At 42.6% G+C, this 18,574-nt stretch overlaps 3 protein-coding genes across 7 annotated transcripts; 1 reads left to right on the top strand and 2 right to left on the bottom strand.

Annotated features, from left to right (window-relative positions):
* Nucleotides 1–48: 48 nt before the first annotated feature.
* On the bottom strand, nt 49–4,872 carry LOC138195050 (adenosine kinase-like). The gene is given in 6 exon segments (XM_069144112.1): nt 49–135; nt 237–583; nt 678–748; nt 2,101–2,160; nt 2,537–2,724; nt 4,708–4,872. Coding segments are annotated over 6 exon segments (918 nt in total).
* Nucleotides 4,873–4,885: 13 nt separating this feature from the next.
* On the bottom strand, nt 4,886–13,175 carry adka (adenosine kinase a). Of its 4 annotated transcripts, none has more exons than XM_069144787.1 (11): nt 13,064–13,175; nt 10,134–10,208; nt 9,446–9,499; nt 8,017–8,095; nt 7,732–7,904; nt 7,535–7,643; nt 7,195–7,365; nt 7,058–7,093; nt 6,836–6,950; nt 6,660–6,746; nt 4,886–6,557 (listed from the first exon to the last, which is right to left on the bottom strand). In XM_069144787.1, the coding sequence occupies exons 2-11, from the start codon at nt 10,187–10,189 to the stop codon at nt 6,433–6,435; spliced, it is 1,005 nt and encodes a 334-aa protein (XP_069000888.1). In that variant the 5' UTR covers nt 10,190–10,208; nt 13,064–13,175; the 3' UTR covers nt 4,886–6,432. The 4 variants fall into 4 exon arrangements, with proteins under 4 accessions (XP_069000888.1, XP_069000885.1, XP_069000887.1 ...); XM_069144784.1 differs by lacking the exon at nt 13,064–13,175 and adding an exon at nt 12,312–12,822; XM_069144786.1 differs by lacking the exon at nt 13,064–13,175 and adding an exon at nt 11,295–12,301.
* ap3m1 (adaptor related protein complex 3 subunit mu 1) lies at nt 12,815–18,110 on the top strand. 2 transcript variants are annotated; one of them, XM_069144782.1, is made up of 9 exons: nt 12,815–13,536; nt 13,873–14,196; nt 14,721–14,892; nt 15,029–15,166; nt 15,286–15,371; nt 15,497–15,630; nt 15,857–16,064; nt 16,779–16,923; nt 17,117–18,110. In XM_069144782.1, the coding sequence occupies exons 2-9, from the start codon at nt 13,924–13,926 to the stop codon at nt 17,215–17,217; spliced, it is 1,257 nt and encodes a 418-aa protein (XP_069000883.1). In that variant the 5' UTR covers nt 12,815–13,536; nt 13,873–13,923; the 3' UTR covers nt 17,218–18,110. The 2 variants fall into 2 exon arrangements, with proteins under 2 accessions (XP_069000883.1, XP_069000884.1); XM_069144783.1 differs by lacking the exon at nt 12,815–13,536 and having other exon boundaries at nt 13,595–14,196.
* The last annotated feature ends 464 nt before the right edge of the window (nt 18,111–18,574 follow it).

Here is an 18,574-nt window from a genome sequence, read left to right as displayed (position 1 = left end):
AATAAAAAATTGAAGGTAGTATTTGTAGAAAATATTAGAAATCATGTTTCAGAGTTGTGGCTGAAGGAACAGTTTTCTGGGATTCCTCAGTCCGCTCACCTCGAAGTCCTGCTGTTTAGCAAAAGTAGCTGCCTCCTGAGAATACAAAAGCATTGCGTTTTACTCTTCAACATTTTGCGGATATTAACGACAGTACAAGTAATGTGTGGAGAATGTCCATTCAAAGTGTGGCTCACTGTCTCATTGCCGAACAGCACGTCGACGTAGGGCATAACCTGCTGGAGGTTCTCCTTGAAGAACTCGCAGATGAAGGGCGCAGAGAGGTTCAGGCAAAACAGCTTGTTATTTTCAGACGCGTGCTTCGCCACTTTCAGGATGGACTCCAGAGAGACGGTCAGGAAGAAACCCTGGAGGGAAGGGATGACACCAGGTCAACACTAATCCTCCTCTTGCTCGTAGTAGTGGGCGTCGATGTGGGCCTCCTCAGCCTTCAGCTTCAGGGTCTTTCCGAACTCGTCTTTGCCAATGCAGCCAAAGAAGGTTCCCACAAGATGGGGCTCCTGGATCATCCACTGCAGACAGCAACGACAGCTTGGATCAACACCAGCTGATTAACTCCGCTCACAGAGGCTAACATTTACAGTAAAACTAGTGTGTGTGTGTGTGTGTGTGTGTGTGTGTGTGTGTGTGTGTGTGTGTGTGTGTGTGTGTGTACTCAACCTTGAACTTCTCCACCAGCTCCTCAAATCTACACACAGAGACACACATAATACAAACAATTATTACGATAATAAGAAAGTGAATCTGCAACTCTCCCAAAATGTTGAACTGCTCCTTTAAGTCTTACTTTTTCTTACACTGGAAATGTACAGTACCCAAGTACAATTTAGAGGTCATTTACTTGAGAATTTCCATTAACTATCAGGAGTTCGTTTTTTCTTCTATTCTCTCCCAGTACTCGACCAAATAGATCATGAATCACTTGTTTTGTTAACAAGTCATTTTGTGGGGATTGATACCCTAAAAACAGTTTATCCATCATTTTACAGCCACAGCCATCGTAAGCATATGTTGACAGTGCTTTTGTAATTACTGTAAGTACAAGTATGATTTTTCATGCAGCACTTTTACCTGTAACGGAGTATTTCTACACCGTTGTATTGGTAATTTTACTCAAGTAAAGGGTCTGAATACAGCTTACACCACTGGCAGGGGGCAGCCTCATATTTCCTCCAGGTACAGTACACAATATATGCATGACTGACCCGATTACACAATCTGAATCTTTCACGTCTGTTATGTAATCCATAACACAATGACTACAGCCACGCTTTGATGTTCTGCTTTGAGCTATCGCGTCGAGACCCTCAAGTATTTTCACCAGGGGGGGAAACCGTCAGCACATTTGGAGTCACTACCTGAGCACTAAAACAAGCGAGGGCACGCCAGACTGACAGGTTAGACGTGTGTGGACTCCCACCTTCATGTGGCCAATGACTCCTCTAGTAGGACCAACCCCCACTGATCTCTAGAGTTTAGTATAAATCGTTCCCTGACATTAATGGAAATCATTTCTAGGATGTAAAGTGTTTATGATGTAAACATCTGGCTTTATCAAATGTCATTTATCCTCAATAACATATAAAGTGTAAATGTGAGTATATAAAGGCAGATGTTACTGAGGGACAACCTGTGGATATATATATAACTGTAAAGAGTCAGAATACATCAGTTTAAACACAGTCACATACGACTGTCTTATCTCCTGCTGTTAAATGTTTGCTTTCTGGCTCTTGTCTCTGAGGGACTGGGAGGTGAAGTGTCCTGGGTTGCTATTGGATGAGACTGTCTCACTGCGCTGTGTCTGCTGCTCTGCCAATGGCCGTCTATACAGGGACAGAGGTCAATCGTGGTGATTTCTGGTGTGCGCCTGTTTTGACTGGCCAGCTCCAGACCGGAGAGGTGCAAACTGGGGATGAACTCAGACGCAGTATTTTTCCTCCCTGTACTGAATAGAAACCCTGTGAGAAGGTTAGGTCAACTGAGTGAGACCTCAACCACAACCTGTACAGCAAATGTTGCAATATTAAAGATACGTACAGTGGTTTGTGTTTGTCCTCCGCCAGGATCTGATCGTTGGGTTTCAGTCTGTACCTGCAAATAGTCAAAGGAGAAAAAAAAAAAAAAGAGGGATTATTTTCTCAGTCATCAGACATAAATTCCAGAATTTTTCCCTCATTCAAACACACACAATAAGAATCTGGATTATGTTCATAAGGATCAGTGGTGGCAATGCCAAATGTGCTGATCACCCCTTCTGGAAAATGCAATGAATGAATTGATTCCACCATCTAATTACATGGACAGGCAGCAACTACTCAAAATGTTGGCCAACAATACTCAACAGCTTGCAGTTTCCTTGAAAGAAAGACAAATGCAGGTTGAGGATTAAAGAGCAGTTTTACTCCTACTTTATTCTGTGTGAGACTGGATTAGAGCTGTGGGTGTCTGGTTCAACTCTAATCCACGAGTTTACATAAGTGGTTTGGAGTGGACGCAGAGCTGGAACCCAAAGGAGCCTTTTGCCCTGTCAGGTCCACTCAGGTCCCGGAGGATGTGCCCCCAGTCCTGCAGACCCCTCACCACTATCTCATCAGCATATACAGGGACAAGCTCTTCTTCCTCTCTGTCATCCAGACCGAAGTCCCCCCGCTCATCGAGTTCCTGCACAGAATGCGCAGACGCATTTCAGGTGAAGCACATGTCTTAATATTGGCCTTAAAAAGTGGAACAAAACTCAGACAACCGTTGGCCGGCTTACGTCACTTTAACGTTCACATTAATGGCGTGAATGCAAACAGAAAATATCCCTAAAGGTGTGTATTTCTTAGGAGAACTCTCCTGAACTGTTTCGTCCTACAGCGCCTCCTGTCATGGACCAGCCAGCATTTTTAGACTGTTCTTACTGGCCTACATGACTTGACAAGACCGCAGTAGATTTACAGTGAAGCAGCTGGGTGGAAATGTGACAAGAAGTGGAGGACTTGGGGAGAGTGTCTATTTTTGTTTTATCAACTGGTTCCTGATGCATTATGTACCATTTTCTTTTGATTTAGCATTAATATTTGAATTATATTTTTTAAGTGACATTTGTTGAAACAGATCTGTACTGATCAAGTCATCTAACAATAACTCTTACTGTCTGTCACTTGAACTTGTGGTTACAAAGAAGTGACATCTGTTATACCCAACAGCTGATGAAGTTTCTCCACCCCCAGAAAAACCTAAATGAATGGAGAGTATGTGTGAAAGCAGCTGATCACATTTAATTCCCTTTTTTCGATAAATTTGTGACTGGGAGCTTGCAATTTTTTCAAATTCCCGCCATTTTTCCGCAAAAAATGTCGTCAGCAGAAGCTGTGCTGAAAGTATTCACGGCATAAAGTAAGTCTTTTCAGACAAAACTCGCTTTATTAAGAAAATAACTCATTTACGGTCCTGTAAAAAAATGGGATTTCGGTATGTTATGTTTTTTGGTGAGTGGTTCAAATTGAGTGAATGTGTCGTCTGTAAATAAGTTGCAAAAAAACACCGGACCGTTACTGTGCCAATGTTGAAGTGCTTTGTGTGGGACAGACGGTGGGAACAGCTGGTTGTTTGCTATTGGAAAGAGCCTGCTTGTATGTTTTAATCCAAAATGTCTTCTAAACTGTAGCCATATTCTGAGTGAAACTTTAACCACCGGGTTAGTTAATATGTATATTGCCGTTATGTGGCAGCGGAGAAGTAAGTGTGGGTCGGGGATTGGATACGAGTTCCATGTGAGCCCAGTCGGTACCCTGTTTGTTCTCGTAAGTAAATGCCCAGTGGAGAAGTTTCACAAAGTTTCACAAAGTTTGAAGCCCAGTAGTAGCCGATGAAGCTGGTAGACCCAGTCCCCTCTGCCTCTTTAGGAACCTCCAAATATATCTTCTAGGTTTAACTATCCTAGGGTTCGAGTTGTTCCAAATAAATGATGAAATTAGCCTATATGGTTGTTGAAAAGTTGTCTCGGGTATGAATGTGGGAATCATTTGGAAAAGGTAAAGAAATTTAGATAGGATTGTCATTTTAACAATGTTGGTGCGGCCCGCTAATGAAATTGGCAGTGTTGACCATTTTTTGAAGTCTTGTTTTGTTCGTTCTAGCAGTAGTTTAAAGTTATAGTTGTAAAGCCCCCCTATTGTGTGAGACTTTGATTCCTAGGTATGTGAATGCCTTACGTTCAAGTTTAAAAGGGAAGTTGGAATAGTCTTCACCAGTGTGGTTAATTGGGAAGAGCAGGCTCTTTGAGTAATTTATCTTGTAGCCAGATGGACGGCGAAAGTTCTCTAGAATAAGTAGCAGTTTCGGTATAGATTGTATTGGATGAGATATATACAGCAACAAATCGTCCGCATAGAGCGATAGTTTATGACATTTACCACCTCTGGAAACGGCTCTGATGCCATCCTCCGATCTAAGAGCAATCGCGAGCAGTTCCATTGCCGGGACGAAGAGGGGCTGCAACCTTGCCTGCAGCCCCTATGAAGTGGAAAGAAGTCAGACGTCACATTGTTCGTCCGTACTGCAGCTGTCGGTGAGCGATATAACATCTGTATCCATGACCGGCATGATGGGCCAAAGAACAAACCTTTCCAGGGTAATAAACCTGTATTGCCGTTCTACACGATCAAACGCCTTCTCGGCATCCAGGGAAATCACTACTTCTTTCTGATTTGTGGAGTGTGGCGTACACAGCACATTTGAGTAGGCGGCGCATGTTGTAGAAGGCCCGTCTGCCTGGTATGAAACCAGCTTGACCCGGATCAACGGCCGTTGGGACCACAGCATCAAGACGGGTGGCTAAAATTTTAGATACTTTAATTTTGATCAGACAGCTCAGAGGCACATGAAGCTCTTTCACTTATACGTTGGTTTTGATTCGTCACAAATAAAATACATTATTAAAGGTATTTAACATTTTTTTTAAAATAAAAACAATCAAACAAAAACAAACAATACAATTAATATATTCATAATATTAATAAAAGCTTTGTTTTTCAGTTTGAGGCATCAGTCTATTGCAGAGATAGGCAACTTGTTTGTTACTGAGACCAGGAATAATGGGTCAAATAAGGCTTGTTGGTGGTTCTGAAATATGTAAAGACAACTTATTAAATAGACGGGCAAGGTAACAGATAAAAAAGTTTCAACGCACCCCTAGCAGAGAACTGTATATAGTGTTACTTTTTAACAGTATGTCTATATTCAAGTATTCAGTGTTGCACAGACCAAAACAGAAAGCCAAGAAAATACAGAGGACTTGAAATGTTTGGCCCCATATCACAGCTGGCTTCTGTTCTTGATATTCTTTGCTCCAATTTCTTTTATATCTTCCATTTGTACGAAGAGGTGTCACCCAATGAAAACATTAGAATCTGATGAGGTACAAATGGACATTTACATTTAATTTTTATCTGATTTAACAAAGTTTTCAGTCCTGAAGTTGGATTAACATAAACCAATTAAGAACACAGGCCACAAATTCAAGTGGAAAAGAATAAAAAATAAAAAATAAAAAATTTTCTTCTGACAAAAACTTCAAAATAAAATGATCTCTTTCCAACAAACCACCTACCTTCCATGCATTTTAGCGATGTTGTGTCTATCTACACCCCTACGAGCCACCAGTTGCCCGTCACTGATCTAGCTTGCAAGACAGGTTCAAATAACACCTGCAGGCCTCTGCTCATCAAGTCTGTAAACTCTGACACACTTGCAGAGGAAGACAGAAAGGCACTCGTGACTTGACACAGCTCCTCACAAACTTCTGAGTACCACTGACACGGTAAAACATTTAACAGCTGTAACAGGACTTGGTGAACAGACGCTTTGACACATTAAAAACACGTGCGCTTAATAAAACACTTTGGTTTCATAACTTGCCTGTTAAATTAAATCAAAGCAAAATTCCAAGAGGAAGAAGCAACGGACTCGTGAGATGTCGACACGAATGCTTAACGGGTGTCAGTGCAGCCTGCTGCTGGAAGTGTCGGAGCCAAAATACATTTAGAAAAAAAATCCCCAAAACAACTGACCATTAAAAGAGGATTTTACATTTAGATCCCTTGTTTAAAGACAAAATGATCACGTTCCCTGATGATTCCTTTATGGCCATTTATAGGAAACACTTGACTCCTTTGTAGTTTAGTTGCACGATCCTCTAATGCCCCCTAGTGGAGAACATGGAGACAGGCAACCAACTATTAATTGGTAGGAAATGATGGGTGGATAGATAAAAAAAAAAAAAAAAAGTGGTATGGACTGGTTGCTGATTAGAAACCAAAAAAAAGTTGCAGCTGCAGAGTGAGTACAAGGTTTCAGGCTGAAGGAAAAGTTTTCTGGGATTCCTCAGTTGAAGTCAGGTTTTTCTGGGAAGGTGCAGCCTGTTCGTCTGATGATGACATTGGCGGAGTAGTGACCCGCCTCCACACACTGCTCCAGAGATTTCTCCTGGACCAGCTGAGAGAGGAAACCTGCATCGCAAAGGAAACGCTTTAACAAAAAATCGAAAGAAAACTCAGGACAGAAGCAAAACAACCGAGACATGTATCTAATAAAAAACAGGAAAGTCTCACCTCCTACAAAGGCATCACCTGCACCGTTTGTGTCAACAATGTCCTTGGGGTCAATCTTTAGTACAGGGAAAGTCTTGACCTCGTCACCTGAACGGACAAAAGTAGAAAAATTATACTTTGCAGAAAACTTCTACAAGAGACATTAGAGAAAATGAAATAAAACTAGGAAATCTTACTTTGAGCCATGACAGTCCGATCCTTCCCCTGAGTAAAAACTACAATCCTCTGTCTCTTTGCGTTTTCTTTTTTTAAATCCCGAGTTTTCTCTGCAATTTCCTTGATGTCCTCAGTCTGCATACAAAACACATATTTACACAACCAGTTGACGACGCACAAATATGTGGAAAATGCAGCGTTGATCATGTGCAAAAGCAGAACAAGACTGTCAGTCCGCTCACCTCGAAGTCCTGCTGTTTAGCAAAAGTAGCTGCCTCCTGAGAATACAAAAGCATTGCGTTTTACTCTTCAACATTTTGCGGATATTAACGACAGTACAAGTAATGTGTGGAGAATGTCCATTCAAAGTGTGGCTCACTGTCTCATTGCCGAACAGCACGTCGACGTAGGGCATAACCTGCTGGAGGTTCTCCTTGAAGAACTCGCAGATGAAGGGCGCAGAGAGGTTCAGGCAAAACAGCTTGTTATTTTCAGACGCATGCTTCGCCACTTTCAGGATGGACTCCAGAGAGACGGTCAGGAAGAAACCCTGGAGGGAAGGGATGACACCGGGTCAACACTAACCTGCTTTTTTTTAAATATATATATCTGATGGTGTCTAATGAATCATATACAATAAGGTCATGAACAGAGCCATGCACCAGTACGTGACCTGAGTATCAGAAGCAAAAGCACAATCAGCCGTATTTAATACTCACAGCAATATAGAAGACTTTCGCTTTCTCCACCAGCTTCCAGTTTTCTTCCAGGTCTAGATGCTTATCCTTCTTATAACAGTTAGCAGCGGCTAAGTTGGCGACCAGAGACCTGAGAGGAGGAAACAGCAGGAATAGGGAGTTACATACAGATATTATCATATTGAGGGAACATATGCTTTTGTATTTCAAATGCCCACCTGTCATCTCCGGTGATGAGAGCTGCACATGAGCCTGTGGGCTCCTCCTCTTGCTCGTAGTAGCGGGCGTCGATGTGGGCCTCCTCAGCCTTCAGCTTCAGGGTCTTTCCGAACTCGTCTTTGCCAATGCAGCCAAAGAAGGTTCCCACAAGATGGGGCTCCTGGATCATCCACTGCAGACAGCAACGACAGCTTGGATCAACACCAGCTGATTAACTCCGCTCACAGAGGCTAACATTTACAGTAAAACTAGTGTGTGTGTGTGTGTGTGTGTGTGTGGCTGACCTGTGCGATCTTTATAGAGTTCTGTGTGGCTCCTCCAGCGTGGTACTCAACCTCAAACGTTTTCACCAGCTCCTCAAATCTACACACATAATACAAACAATTATTACGATAATAAGAAAGTGAATCTGCAACTCTCCCAAAATGTTGAACTGCTCCTTTAAGTCTTACTTTTTCTTACACTGGAAATGTACAGTAACCAAGTACAATTTAGAGGTCATTTACTTGAGAATTTCCATTAACTATCAGGAGTTTGTTTTTTCTTCTATTCTCTCCCAGTACTCGACCAAATAGATCATGAATCACTTGTTTTGTTAACAAGTCATTTTGTGGGGATTGATACCCTAAAAACAGTTTATCCATCATTTTACAGCCACAGCCATCGTAAGCACATGTTGACAGTGCTTTTGTAATTACTCCCACTGCCAGAAGGGGGAGACAAAAGTTGATTTCTGCAAGTACAAGTACGATTTTTCATGCAGCACTTTTAGCTGTAACGGAGTATTTCTACACTGTTGTATTGGTAATTTTACTCAAGTAAAGGGTCTGAATACAGCTTACACCACTGGCAGGGGGCAGCCTCATATCTCCTCCAGGTACAGTACACAATATATGCATGACTGACCCGATGGGAAGAAACATGGAGTAGGGGTGACTGTCTACTGTAGGAGTGATATCACTGTTGCAGTCGCGTCCCTCAAGTATTTTCACCAGGGGGGGAAACCGTTAGCACATTTGGAGTCACTACCTGAGCACTAAAACAAGCGAGGACACGCCAGACTAACAGGTTAGACGTGTGTGGACTCCCACCTTCATGTGGCCAATGACTCCTCTAGTAGGACCAACCCCCACTGATCTCTAGAGTTTAGTATAAATCGTTCCCTGACATTAATGGAAATCATTTCTAGGATGTAAAGTGTTTATGATGTAAACATCTGGCTTTATCAAATGTCATTTATCCTCAATAACATATAAAGTGTAAATGTGAGTATATAAAGGCAGATGTTACTGAGGGACAACCTGTGGATCTATATATATAACTGTAAAGAGTCAGAATACATCAGTTTAAACACAGTCACATACGACTGGCTTATCTCCTGCTGTTAAATGTTTGCTTTCTGGCTCTTGTCTCTGAGGGACTGGGAGGTGAAGTGTCCTGGGTTGCTATTGGATGAGACGGTCTCACTGCGCTGTGTCTGCTGCTCTGCCAATGGCCGTCTATACAGGGACAGAGGTCAATCGTGGTGATTTCTGGTGTGCGCCTGTTTTGACTGGCCAGCTCCAGATCGGAGAGGCGCAAACTGGGGATGAATTCAGACGCAGTATTTTTCCTCCCTGTACTGAATAGAAACCCTGTGAGAAGGTTAGGTCAACTGAGTGAGACCTCAACCACAACCTGTACAGCAAATGTTGCAATATTAAAGATACGTACAGTGGTTTGTGTTTGTCCTCCGCCAGGATCTGATCGTTGGGTTTCAGTCTGTACCTGCAAATAGTCAAAGGAGAAAAAAAAAAAAAAGAGGGATTATTTTCTCAGTCATCAGACATAAATTCCAGAATTTTTCCCTCATTCAAACACACACAATAAGAATCTGGATTATGTTCATAAGGATCAGTGGTGGCAATGCCAAATGTGCTGATCACCCCTTCTGGAAAATGCAATGAATGAAATGATTCCACCATTTAATTACATAAACAGGCAGGACTTCCATTTCTGCTGACGCTAATTATTGGGCCGCTCTGCTGTTTCCGGTGCTCTGCTCTCCTTTATTGTCATTATCTTGTTTCTCCATTGATCCAATTACATCAAATCCCTCTCTCACTGATGTGACCTCACTGATACCAAAAGTCACTTGAACTGGTTGTGACTCAGCTTTATGGAGATTTCGCAGTATCAAAAAGATGGATTTATTAGTATTATTTTTGCTTAAACAGTACTGGGGTTAATGGAAATGGTGGCAATCATTGTGTGCATTCATGTTTTGGAATTAAAGCAGCAGTTCAGGAGTCGCCAGCGTATGCATTATTTTATTTCCACTCATTATTACTCAACCGATCAGAAGTGAGGACTACAACCTCTTGTGACTACTTTCTTCAACTGCTGCAGTCTTCTAACTTACTTGTCCAACAAGTCTTTGTCCACGACAGCAGAGATGTCCAGTAACGGGTTTCCCATCCCGAAGAGAGCATTAGGGCTAAAACAAAAAGACCAAGTGTTAAAAAAAAACAAAAAACAGAAACACACCTCTTAAATAGCTGCTTATAACCTGGACTAACTATCTTAATTAAATTGGCCTGGCAGTAATAACAGACATGTATTGTAGAGCTCATGCTGTCTTATCTCATTTATACAGATATATATATATATATTATAATAATAGTTCAACTGGATTGAGAGTCTGTTATGGCTTTAGACTGTTCGATTAATTCAATAATCAGGCGGCCCTCGTTTCAGCACTGCATGGAGATGATTTTCATGGCCTTGAAAATACATCTTTGTTCAATCCAATAACTGCGCTCTGCTTTTATCCCAGTGTTGAGCATTGATTTGCAAAAGCCACAGCGTTGCCTTGTGACTTCGATCACATGTCTCAAAAGCTTCAACACACACAGAAAGAAAATCAGAAATGTCTTTTAGTTTAATGGAAACATGCGTGACTCATCTACAAACATTATGAAAAAATGTGGATGTTGGCATGGATTTCGTCAGTCGTGCATGTTATGACATGTACAGCAACGCAACATCAGGGTGGCAGCAGCAGTGTGTGTGTGTGTGTGTGTGTGTGTGTGTGTGCACTCTTTTCAGAGGCAAAAACTGAACACGGGGTTTGAATATCACAGTAAATCGTAGTCTCATGACGCCAAAAAGCACCATTGTAAAACAACACGGCGACATTCGCTCCACAGGGGCTCAACAAAATGAGACTGAAAGGCACCTCTGCGCTTTGTGTCAACACATAACAATCCCTCTGGAAACCGTCTTACACATCTGAAACAAATTACAGCCGTTGAGTCAGTCTGCAACTTGTGAGTTATTGTCCAGACTTATTGCTGTCGGCAGGAATGATCCCCTGTATCTGTCCAGGAAATTGTGCAAAGTAGATGGCTTTTTGTCACCAACAATACAGAAGATGCATCTCGCCAGCAGATGCCACACCCTTACTTCCATCTCCAACAAGCACATACATCTGCCAGTGATGATAACCGAGGTGGTGCAGGGAACTACGGCCATGCCTGCCTGCCTGTAGATCAGCTCTCCACATATGTCAACGTGCTCTTACCTTGCAGCAGACATGGTGTCCCTTTCTGTGCGCACCAGCTAGACAATGACAAGACCTGTTGAGTAACCCTAAAAACCGGCTCAGAAAAAGCGAAGCGTTCAAAAAAAAACAACAACAACAACAAAAAAAACTTCACAATTTCAGGTCGAGATTATCTGCTTGCACCAGCAGCTCCTCCTCCTGCCCGGGGCCGACTGATTGGAGGCATCTGGAGGAGGAGGAAGGGCCACAGCAATGTGTGTGTGTGCGTGTTGGTGACCGGCTCGCCTTTTTGGGGCTAAATAACGCCGTGAAAAGCGCGCTGAGGAGAGACGCAACGATACAACAGCTGGCTGCGGTTCAGTTGAATATTTATCAAGCTGCTATCCAATTTCTTTAGGGAGGGAGGGAAAAGAGCTCCAAAAACAACATGACACATCATCGGCCATTTGACCGCTGTACGCTTCATTGTTTTTGTGTGGACCAGGAGTGCCATGACCAGTCCAAGCAGCTCCTTCCTGCAACTTTTTTTTTTTTTTTTTTTTTTTAAATATGCACCACATGCGGTGGTCACGTTGCATTTAGATTAGATATTGGCACGCTTACGTGCACCCCCCACCCCCACCCCAAAAAAAAAAACCCAACCTTGCTGGAGTTTAGAGGACCTTCATTTAAAAACACACACACAAAAAAAACCAAGTCACGTCTAAACGCAGCTGACCTCGTGGGCTAACAAGTTAGCTCTCACCCGGCTCTGCGTATCCGCATGTGACTAGATAACCAGACCAAAAGGACAAACCCGCGACCTCTCCTCCACCGCCGTGCCGGTTTTAAAACACGCGTTTAAATTTCACCAGAGACACCAGATTTTCCAACCTCGACTCTTTCGTGCACACGTCACGCGTTTAACACGGTAAAAAAAACTCGATATTTGATTTTGCACGCTGGATCCAACCAAGACGAGGAGGAGGAGGAGGAGGAGGGTCGCGTCTCCTCGTTAAGTCACTATTTTTGAATTATTTGAAGGTTTCGGGTCACCTTAGTTTTGCGGGAGTCTTTTTGGTCGGAGACTGCGTCTTCTCCTCCTTTGTAAGTTTGAGTTTCTTTGCTTTCGGTTCTCCAGAAGCCATTGCTGAGTGGTCAAATCACGTCGTAATCGTCTTGGTCGAAATGAGTTCAAACAATCAGTAACAGAGGGGTCCTCCCCCTCTCTCTTCTCCCTGAGTTCAGACTTGAAGGCAGCGTGAAGCCTTTAACAGAGCCGCACCAATCAAAAGCCTTATATTTAGGTAAACTCTATTCGTGGAAACACTTGTGCCACCTTTATGGCTCTGGGTGGAAACGGTGGGTCTGGATCGGGAAAGTGAAGACACCCCCTCCTGCTCACCAATAGCAGAAAACTGACGTGCACCTGAACATATGTCTGATATCTAATCAATTGGGGAAGTATTTTCAGATGGGCTGCCAGAAAACGAATAAGAGGGAGTGAATAAGTGAAGTACACCATTATGACGTGTGTACATTTTTTTTTTTAATTGACGTTGTATTTCATGATAAAGCTGAATATCTATATATATATATAGATATATATAGATGCATAGATATGTGCTGTCACATCTCCCGCAGTTTAAGAGACCATGTGAGTCACCGTAGTGTCCAATCTGCCCTCAGTCCAACATGAGAGGACGTCTTGTGGCAAATTGGAGGCGAGACAAGAATTAACATTGGTATTACGGGACTTAAATCTCACATATTGCCCCATTAAATTAAGAGATAAAATTAATACGTACCGAGTAAGTAAGAGTCAAATTGTGTGGAAAAATAAAATAAAGCTTGACGTGATAGTTAAAGTTTAGGTTGCGGGGAAGTATGGTGAAAGGAAAGGGCTGCAGAAACACCTGCAAGACGTTACCCAGGGTGAAGAGAGAAAAAAAAAATCCATTTATGACCCCGCGTCGCTGGGGTGTAGCTGCCCGTAAATGTTGCCTGATTGAAAAAAAAACAAGAAACTTTACAATCAAACTATCGATCGGGTCAACGCCGGGGTTTATTGATATTTAAACCGTCCGGAATATATTTCAACACCTGGATTACAGTACGCGGGCTTTATTATTGTGTTTGTTTTGTTTTTTTTAACTTGAGCTCGTGACTTTATTTTGTTTACGTGTGCAAAAATCCCGCAGGCGTCTCCTCAGCAGCTCAAAGGCTTCGCTGCCATATTGGCACCAGTCAAATTGTTGGCAGACACAGCTGGAGTCAGCAGGTAAAACTTTGAACAAACTGTGTAAACTTTGTACATATTACCCTCTGTTTAGAGTTTCCTCGTGTCTGTGACGCTTTTTAACTATCAAGTTTTTGTTGTTGTTTCATTTATTTTCTTTCGTAAAATGTACAATGTCAGATTGGTAGTCAGCCGGTTGAGTTACTTGAAGTTAATTTGACAGATTGACAGAACTTGAATATTAACAAGTGACACTTGCTTTGCATTGTTTTAATTTAGGCACAACTAACTAGTGAGGAGTTATATGTGTGTGTGTGTGTGTGTGTGTGTGTGTGTGTGTGTGTGTGCTGATTCAATCTCTGCTTGTCAATAACACAGAGCATCACTAACAACAACAACAACAACAAGCGCCTCATTGTTGCTGCTGAGATGATCCACAGTCTGTTCCTGATTAATCACTCGGGAGACATCTTCCTGGAGAAACACTGGAAGAGCGTCATCGGCCGCAGCGTCTGCGACTACTTTTTTGAGACAAGGGAGAAGGCAGAGGTCCCGGAGGATGTCCCCCCGGTCCTGCAGACCCCTCACCACTATCTCATCAGCATATACAGGGACAAGCTCTTCTTCCTGTCTGTCATCCAGACCGAAGTCCCCCCGCTGTTTGTCATCGAGTTCCTGCACAGAGTGGCAGACACATTTCAGGTGAGGCACGTGAAATGGATGTCTCCAGCGATCAGGCTTGCACTTCCTCGAGCTGACTCGGGGTTAAGTTTCAGTTTGGGGAACGAGGCAGATTACACAGTTAAGAGAGGAAGATGTTTGTTTTGTGTGTTTATACACAGACGCTAAATATGGGAACGGACCCAATAAACTGAATAGCTGCCAGATGATGATCTTGTTTCACTCCAGATCAGAGTTGTGTAGTGGTGCAGGTTTTTTTTTTGTAGTGTGTTACATACTTACCTGAAAACAGTCACAGTTGCGTCTCGGTGCAGATCTGACGGTAATCTTGCGGTCTTATCTGTGGTGTTATCTGTTCACGGTGACTTTTGTTTCCTTGAAGGCAGTTTCCTTGTTTGTAGTGTGGATTTGGGGAACAGCCAATGGAAAAGACAATCAGTGTTTTGTGAGACAACTGAAAAACCAAACGTATATTTCTGCTACAGGCTTTCCTTCGTGCGAGTTGAGTTTTCGCTTTCGAGTAACGGGTCTTTTTTTGTGGACAGGATTACTTCGGAGAATGCTCGGAGGGTGTTATTAAGGAAAACGTGGTGACGGTTTACGAGCTGTTGGAGGAGATGCTGGACAATGGGTTTCCGCTAGCAACAGAGTCCAACGTCCTCAAGGAGATGATCAGGCCGCCCACTATCCTCCGATCGGTCGTCAATACGCTGACAGGTAAACAGAGGTCGCCCTGACTCTGGGGTTAAAGGTCAGCCTCGCCGTCTGTGAACCTCTAAACTAAACTTCATGTCAAATCTCTAATGTTTATGTGTGTGTGTATGTTTTTGACTTTCTTCTGTGTGTTTTCCAGGAGGCAGTAATGTTGGAGACATGTTGCCAACAGGCCAATTGTCCAATGTCCCGTGGAGGCGAGCTGGAGTTAAATACACCAATAATGAGGCCTATTTTGACGTGATAGAGGAAATCGATGCCATTCTGGACAAATCAGGTACAAACAACCACTTGTTCAACCACCAGAGATGAAGAGTGTATTCATTGTTGACAGCAGTGTTTTCTTTATTCTCTACGGTTATATACTTATACACTCCTTCGATCTTTGTTGTCCAGGTACGACAGTCTTCGCAGAGATCCAGGGTGTAATTGAAGCCTGTGTGAGGCTCACTGGGATGCCTGACCTGACTCTGTCCTTCATGGTGCGTTCATTTCCTCTCAGCACTGTTTTTTAAAAAAAAAAATTTTTTTATTGTACTTCAGTGGTCTTTTTGTACGTTTTGTCCGGGTGTAAAATTCACACACTGTGTTTTGTTTTTGTTGACAGAATCCTCGCCTTCTTGACGACATGAGCTTCCACCCGTGTGTGCGGTTTAAACGCTGGGAGTCGGAGCGCGTCCTGTCTTTTATCCCGCCTGATGGAAACTTCACACTCATGACCTACCATGTCAGCTCTCAAAAGTAAGAACAGACATCACTACGTGTCTTATTTCTTAATACGTACAGACTCGGCTTTTGTTCTGCTCACTAGTAAGAACTGATGAAAACAAATTCAATCAGTTTATCATTTTTCTTTTTTTTCTTTTTTCTTAGGTTTCAGCCTAGAAAAGTAGATTGAAACTCTGGTTTTATTTCTATAATGACACGTAATAAACACAAGCTGGTTGACGTCTATGTCGTTCTGCAGTCTCGTAGCCATCCCGGTGTACGTGAAGCAGAACATCTGCTTCTTTGAGACGGGATCTTGCGGTCGCCTGGACATCACCATTGGACCCAAGCAGACCATGGGGAAGACAGTGGAGGGTTTGATGGTCACTATCCACATGCCGAAAGCTGTGCTGAGTGCCAACCTCACAGCCACGCAGGGAAACTACAGCTACGACATCGCTACCAGGGTAACCAGTCAAATTGGTCAGCAACGTAACAATATAGCTGCCAGGAATTTCAGACCAAGGGTACTTTAGGAGGGTTTTAGGAGCTGTTGGAGAAAGAACCCTCTGTTTCTTATGTCTGCACTAGAGGAACTGAGGATGATCGTAGTTCGAGGAACGCAGTTTTGATTTTATTTAGCTCCTACTTCAGGGTAGGTACTTTCCTGGCAGAAGAGGAACTATAGTGATGTGAATATACAGTGTTTAGTCGAACATACGAGCCAGTGCAGCACCTGCAACTGCCGTTTTAGAAAACTTGTGTAAAACCTAAGCTGTTTAAACAACGGCTCTTAATATTAGCCTTAAAAGGTGGAACAAAACTCAGACAAATGAACCTTTGTTGTTGTTGTATGTCGCAATGGAGTGACGTTGCTTCACCAACCGTTGGCCGGCTTACGTCACTTCAGCGTTCACATTAATGGTGTGAATGCAAACAGAAAATATCCCTAAAGGTGTGTATTTCTTAGGCGAAATCTCCTGAAGTGCTTCGTCCTACAGCGCCTCCTGTCATGGACCAGCCAGGAATTTTAGACTGTTCTTACTGGCCTACATGACTTGACAAGACCGCAGTAGATTTACAGTGAAGCAGCTGGGTGGAAATGTGACAAGAAGTGGAGGACTTGGGGAGAGTAAAGCTAAAAAAAAAATTCAAAGCATTTATTCTGTTTGTTTTGCTAGGTATTGGTTTGGGACATCGGGAAACTCAACCCGCAGAAGCTTCCCAACTTGCGCGGAAGTCTGAGTATGCAGGCGGGAGTCCCGAGACCTGAAGAGAACCCCTCACTCAACATCAACCTGAAGATCCAGCAGCTGGCCATATCAGGTAATCCACATTGCATGACCGCTTAATCTTCTAACTCTGACAAGTTTAAGTCCTAAACAATTTAACTAATGAGTCTTTTCAGCCCCGATTACCTCTCTCTCCACCTTTGTTGAGGATATCCGGTTTGATGTTGTCAAAGTTGATGTCATCGATTTTGATCTCCAGCGCCTTTTCTTGTCTCCCCTTTGTGCAGGTCTAAAAGTGAGTCGTCTTGACATGTACGGAGAGAAGTACAAGCCCTTTAAAGGGGTCAAATATGTGACTAAAGCAGGAAAATTCCAAGTGCGGACCTGAGCAACGACTATCAGAGGCCAAATGTTAGCAATCCAACGTGCCAAATCGGGGTCCAGCTTACCGCTGACTCCGGCTCGTCGTTATTAACGAACAGTTCAGCATTCTAACAGTTATTTATTATGTGTTTGGCATTACGTAAATATGTGACCGGATGGTTTTGTGGCCTGTAAAGGGAAGCCTTAATAATCAATGTGACTCTGTTGAAGTGCTATTAATTTCTGTCCAGTTTAAATGTGCTGCATTGTGCAGATCATTCCTTTCTATTTGGATTATTATTATTATTTTTTAAATCTAAACACCTTCTGAGTGTCATCTAAGGGAAATATTTAGGTTTGAAAAAGAACACTTGTTCACCACACCACCTAACCGCATATTGCCTGCACGTTGCCTGAAGTAAACACACATGCCTTTAAAAACCTTTTTACAGGATATAAAGTAGCCAGTTAAATATACATATATGTTTATTTTAAAAACAAATCTAATGTCGTATCTACTTTTGAGTAGCTGCAGTGTGTCTTGAGGCACTGTCTTCAGTGCGGGTATTTTTGCACACTCACTCTTCAATGTGGCCTTGTTCGAGTCAGTGCTTTGTAATGTATCACTATAGCACAAACTGCATGTTTTGAAGACCTGGGGGAGGTATATTTAAAAAAAATATATCATATTTGTGGTACATACTTTGGTGCACAACTATCTGCAGGGTGCAGTTAGTGATTCAGGCAGTCTGTTGGGAACAGTAGTGTAAAAATTACACATCTTGAATGCAACCTCTTCACTCAGCACAGCATTTGCACAATCAAGTATCCACATGTAAAATAAAACTTAAAAGCTGTTGTATGAAATTGAATTTGTATCTCGGTTTATAAGATGTCTTATAAAAGCTTTAAAATGTGTTCATGTGTGTTTTATTTCTACCCATTATAGCAGCATGGCAGTGGAGATGGTCAGTTTGTAGATCCACCACTTTGGGTTGGAAGGATTGCCAGGAAATATGCCGTGAGTTAATTAATCTCGCTGACTTTACGCCTTAATGTTTTTTCTAGCTCCACCATGAGGTTGACTTTTGTGGTTATGTGATGTCTTGACAACTGTGGATTACCATGAAGGTTGGTGCAGGCATTTATATTTCACAGTAAAATGTAAGTACGGGTGATCCTTTAGCTTTGTATGGCGTGCCACCAGCTGGTCAAAATTTACTGTCGTTTATTCTCATCTTGTCAGCTTCAGCTTTACTGTGTTTTCAGTGCTAAGTAACAAATGCTGGCACCTTACAATAATCCAAGATACATGTCAAACTTCAGCCTCACAGCACTGTTAATATGAACATCTCAGCACACTGGAGATGAGTTTTTAGCAG

This window comes from Embiotoca jacksoni, unplaced genomic scaffold (genome assembly GCF_022577435.1).
Source record: "Embiotoca jacksoni isolate LCO1_2020_lvr unplaced genomic scaffold, fEmbJac1.0.p SCAF_12, whole genome shotgun sequence".
NCBI classification, from domain to species: domain Eukaryota; kingdom Metazoa; phylum Chordata; class Actinopteri; family Embiotocidae; genus Embiotoca; species Embiotoca jacksoni.
The sequence above is the reverse complement of the archived record's forward strand: the minus strand, read 5'-3'. Positions and strand labels throughout refer to the sequence as shown.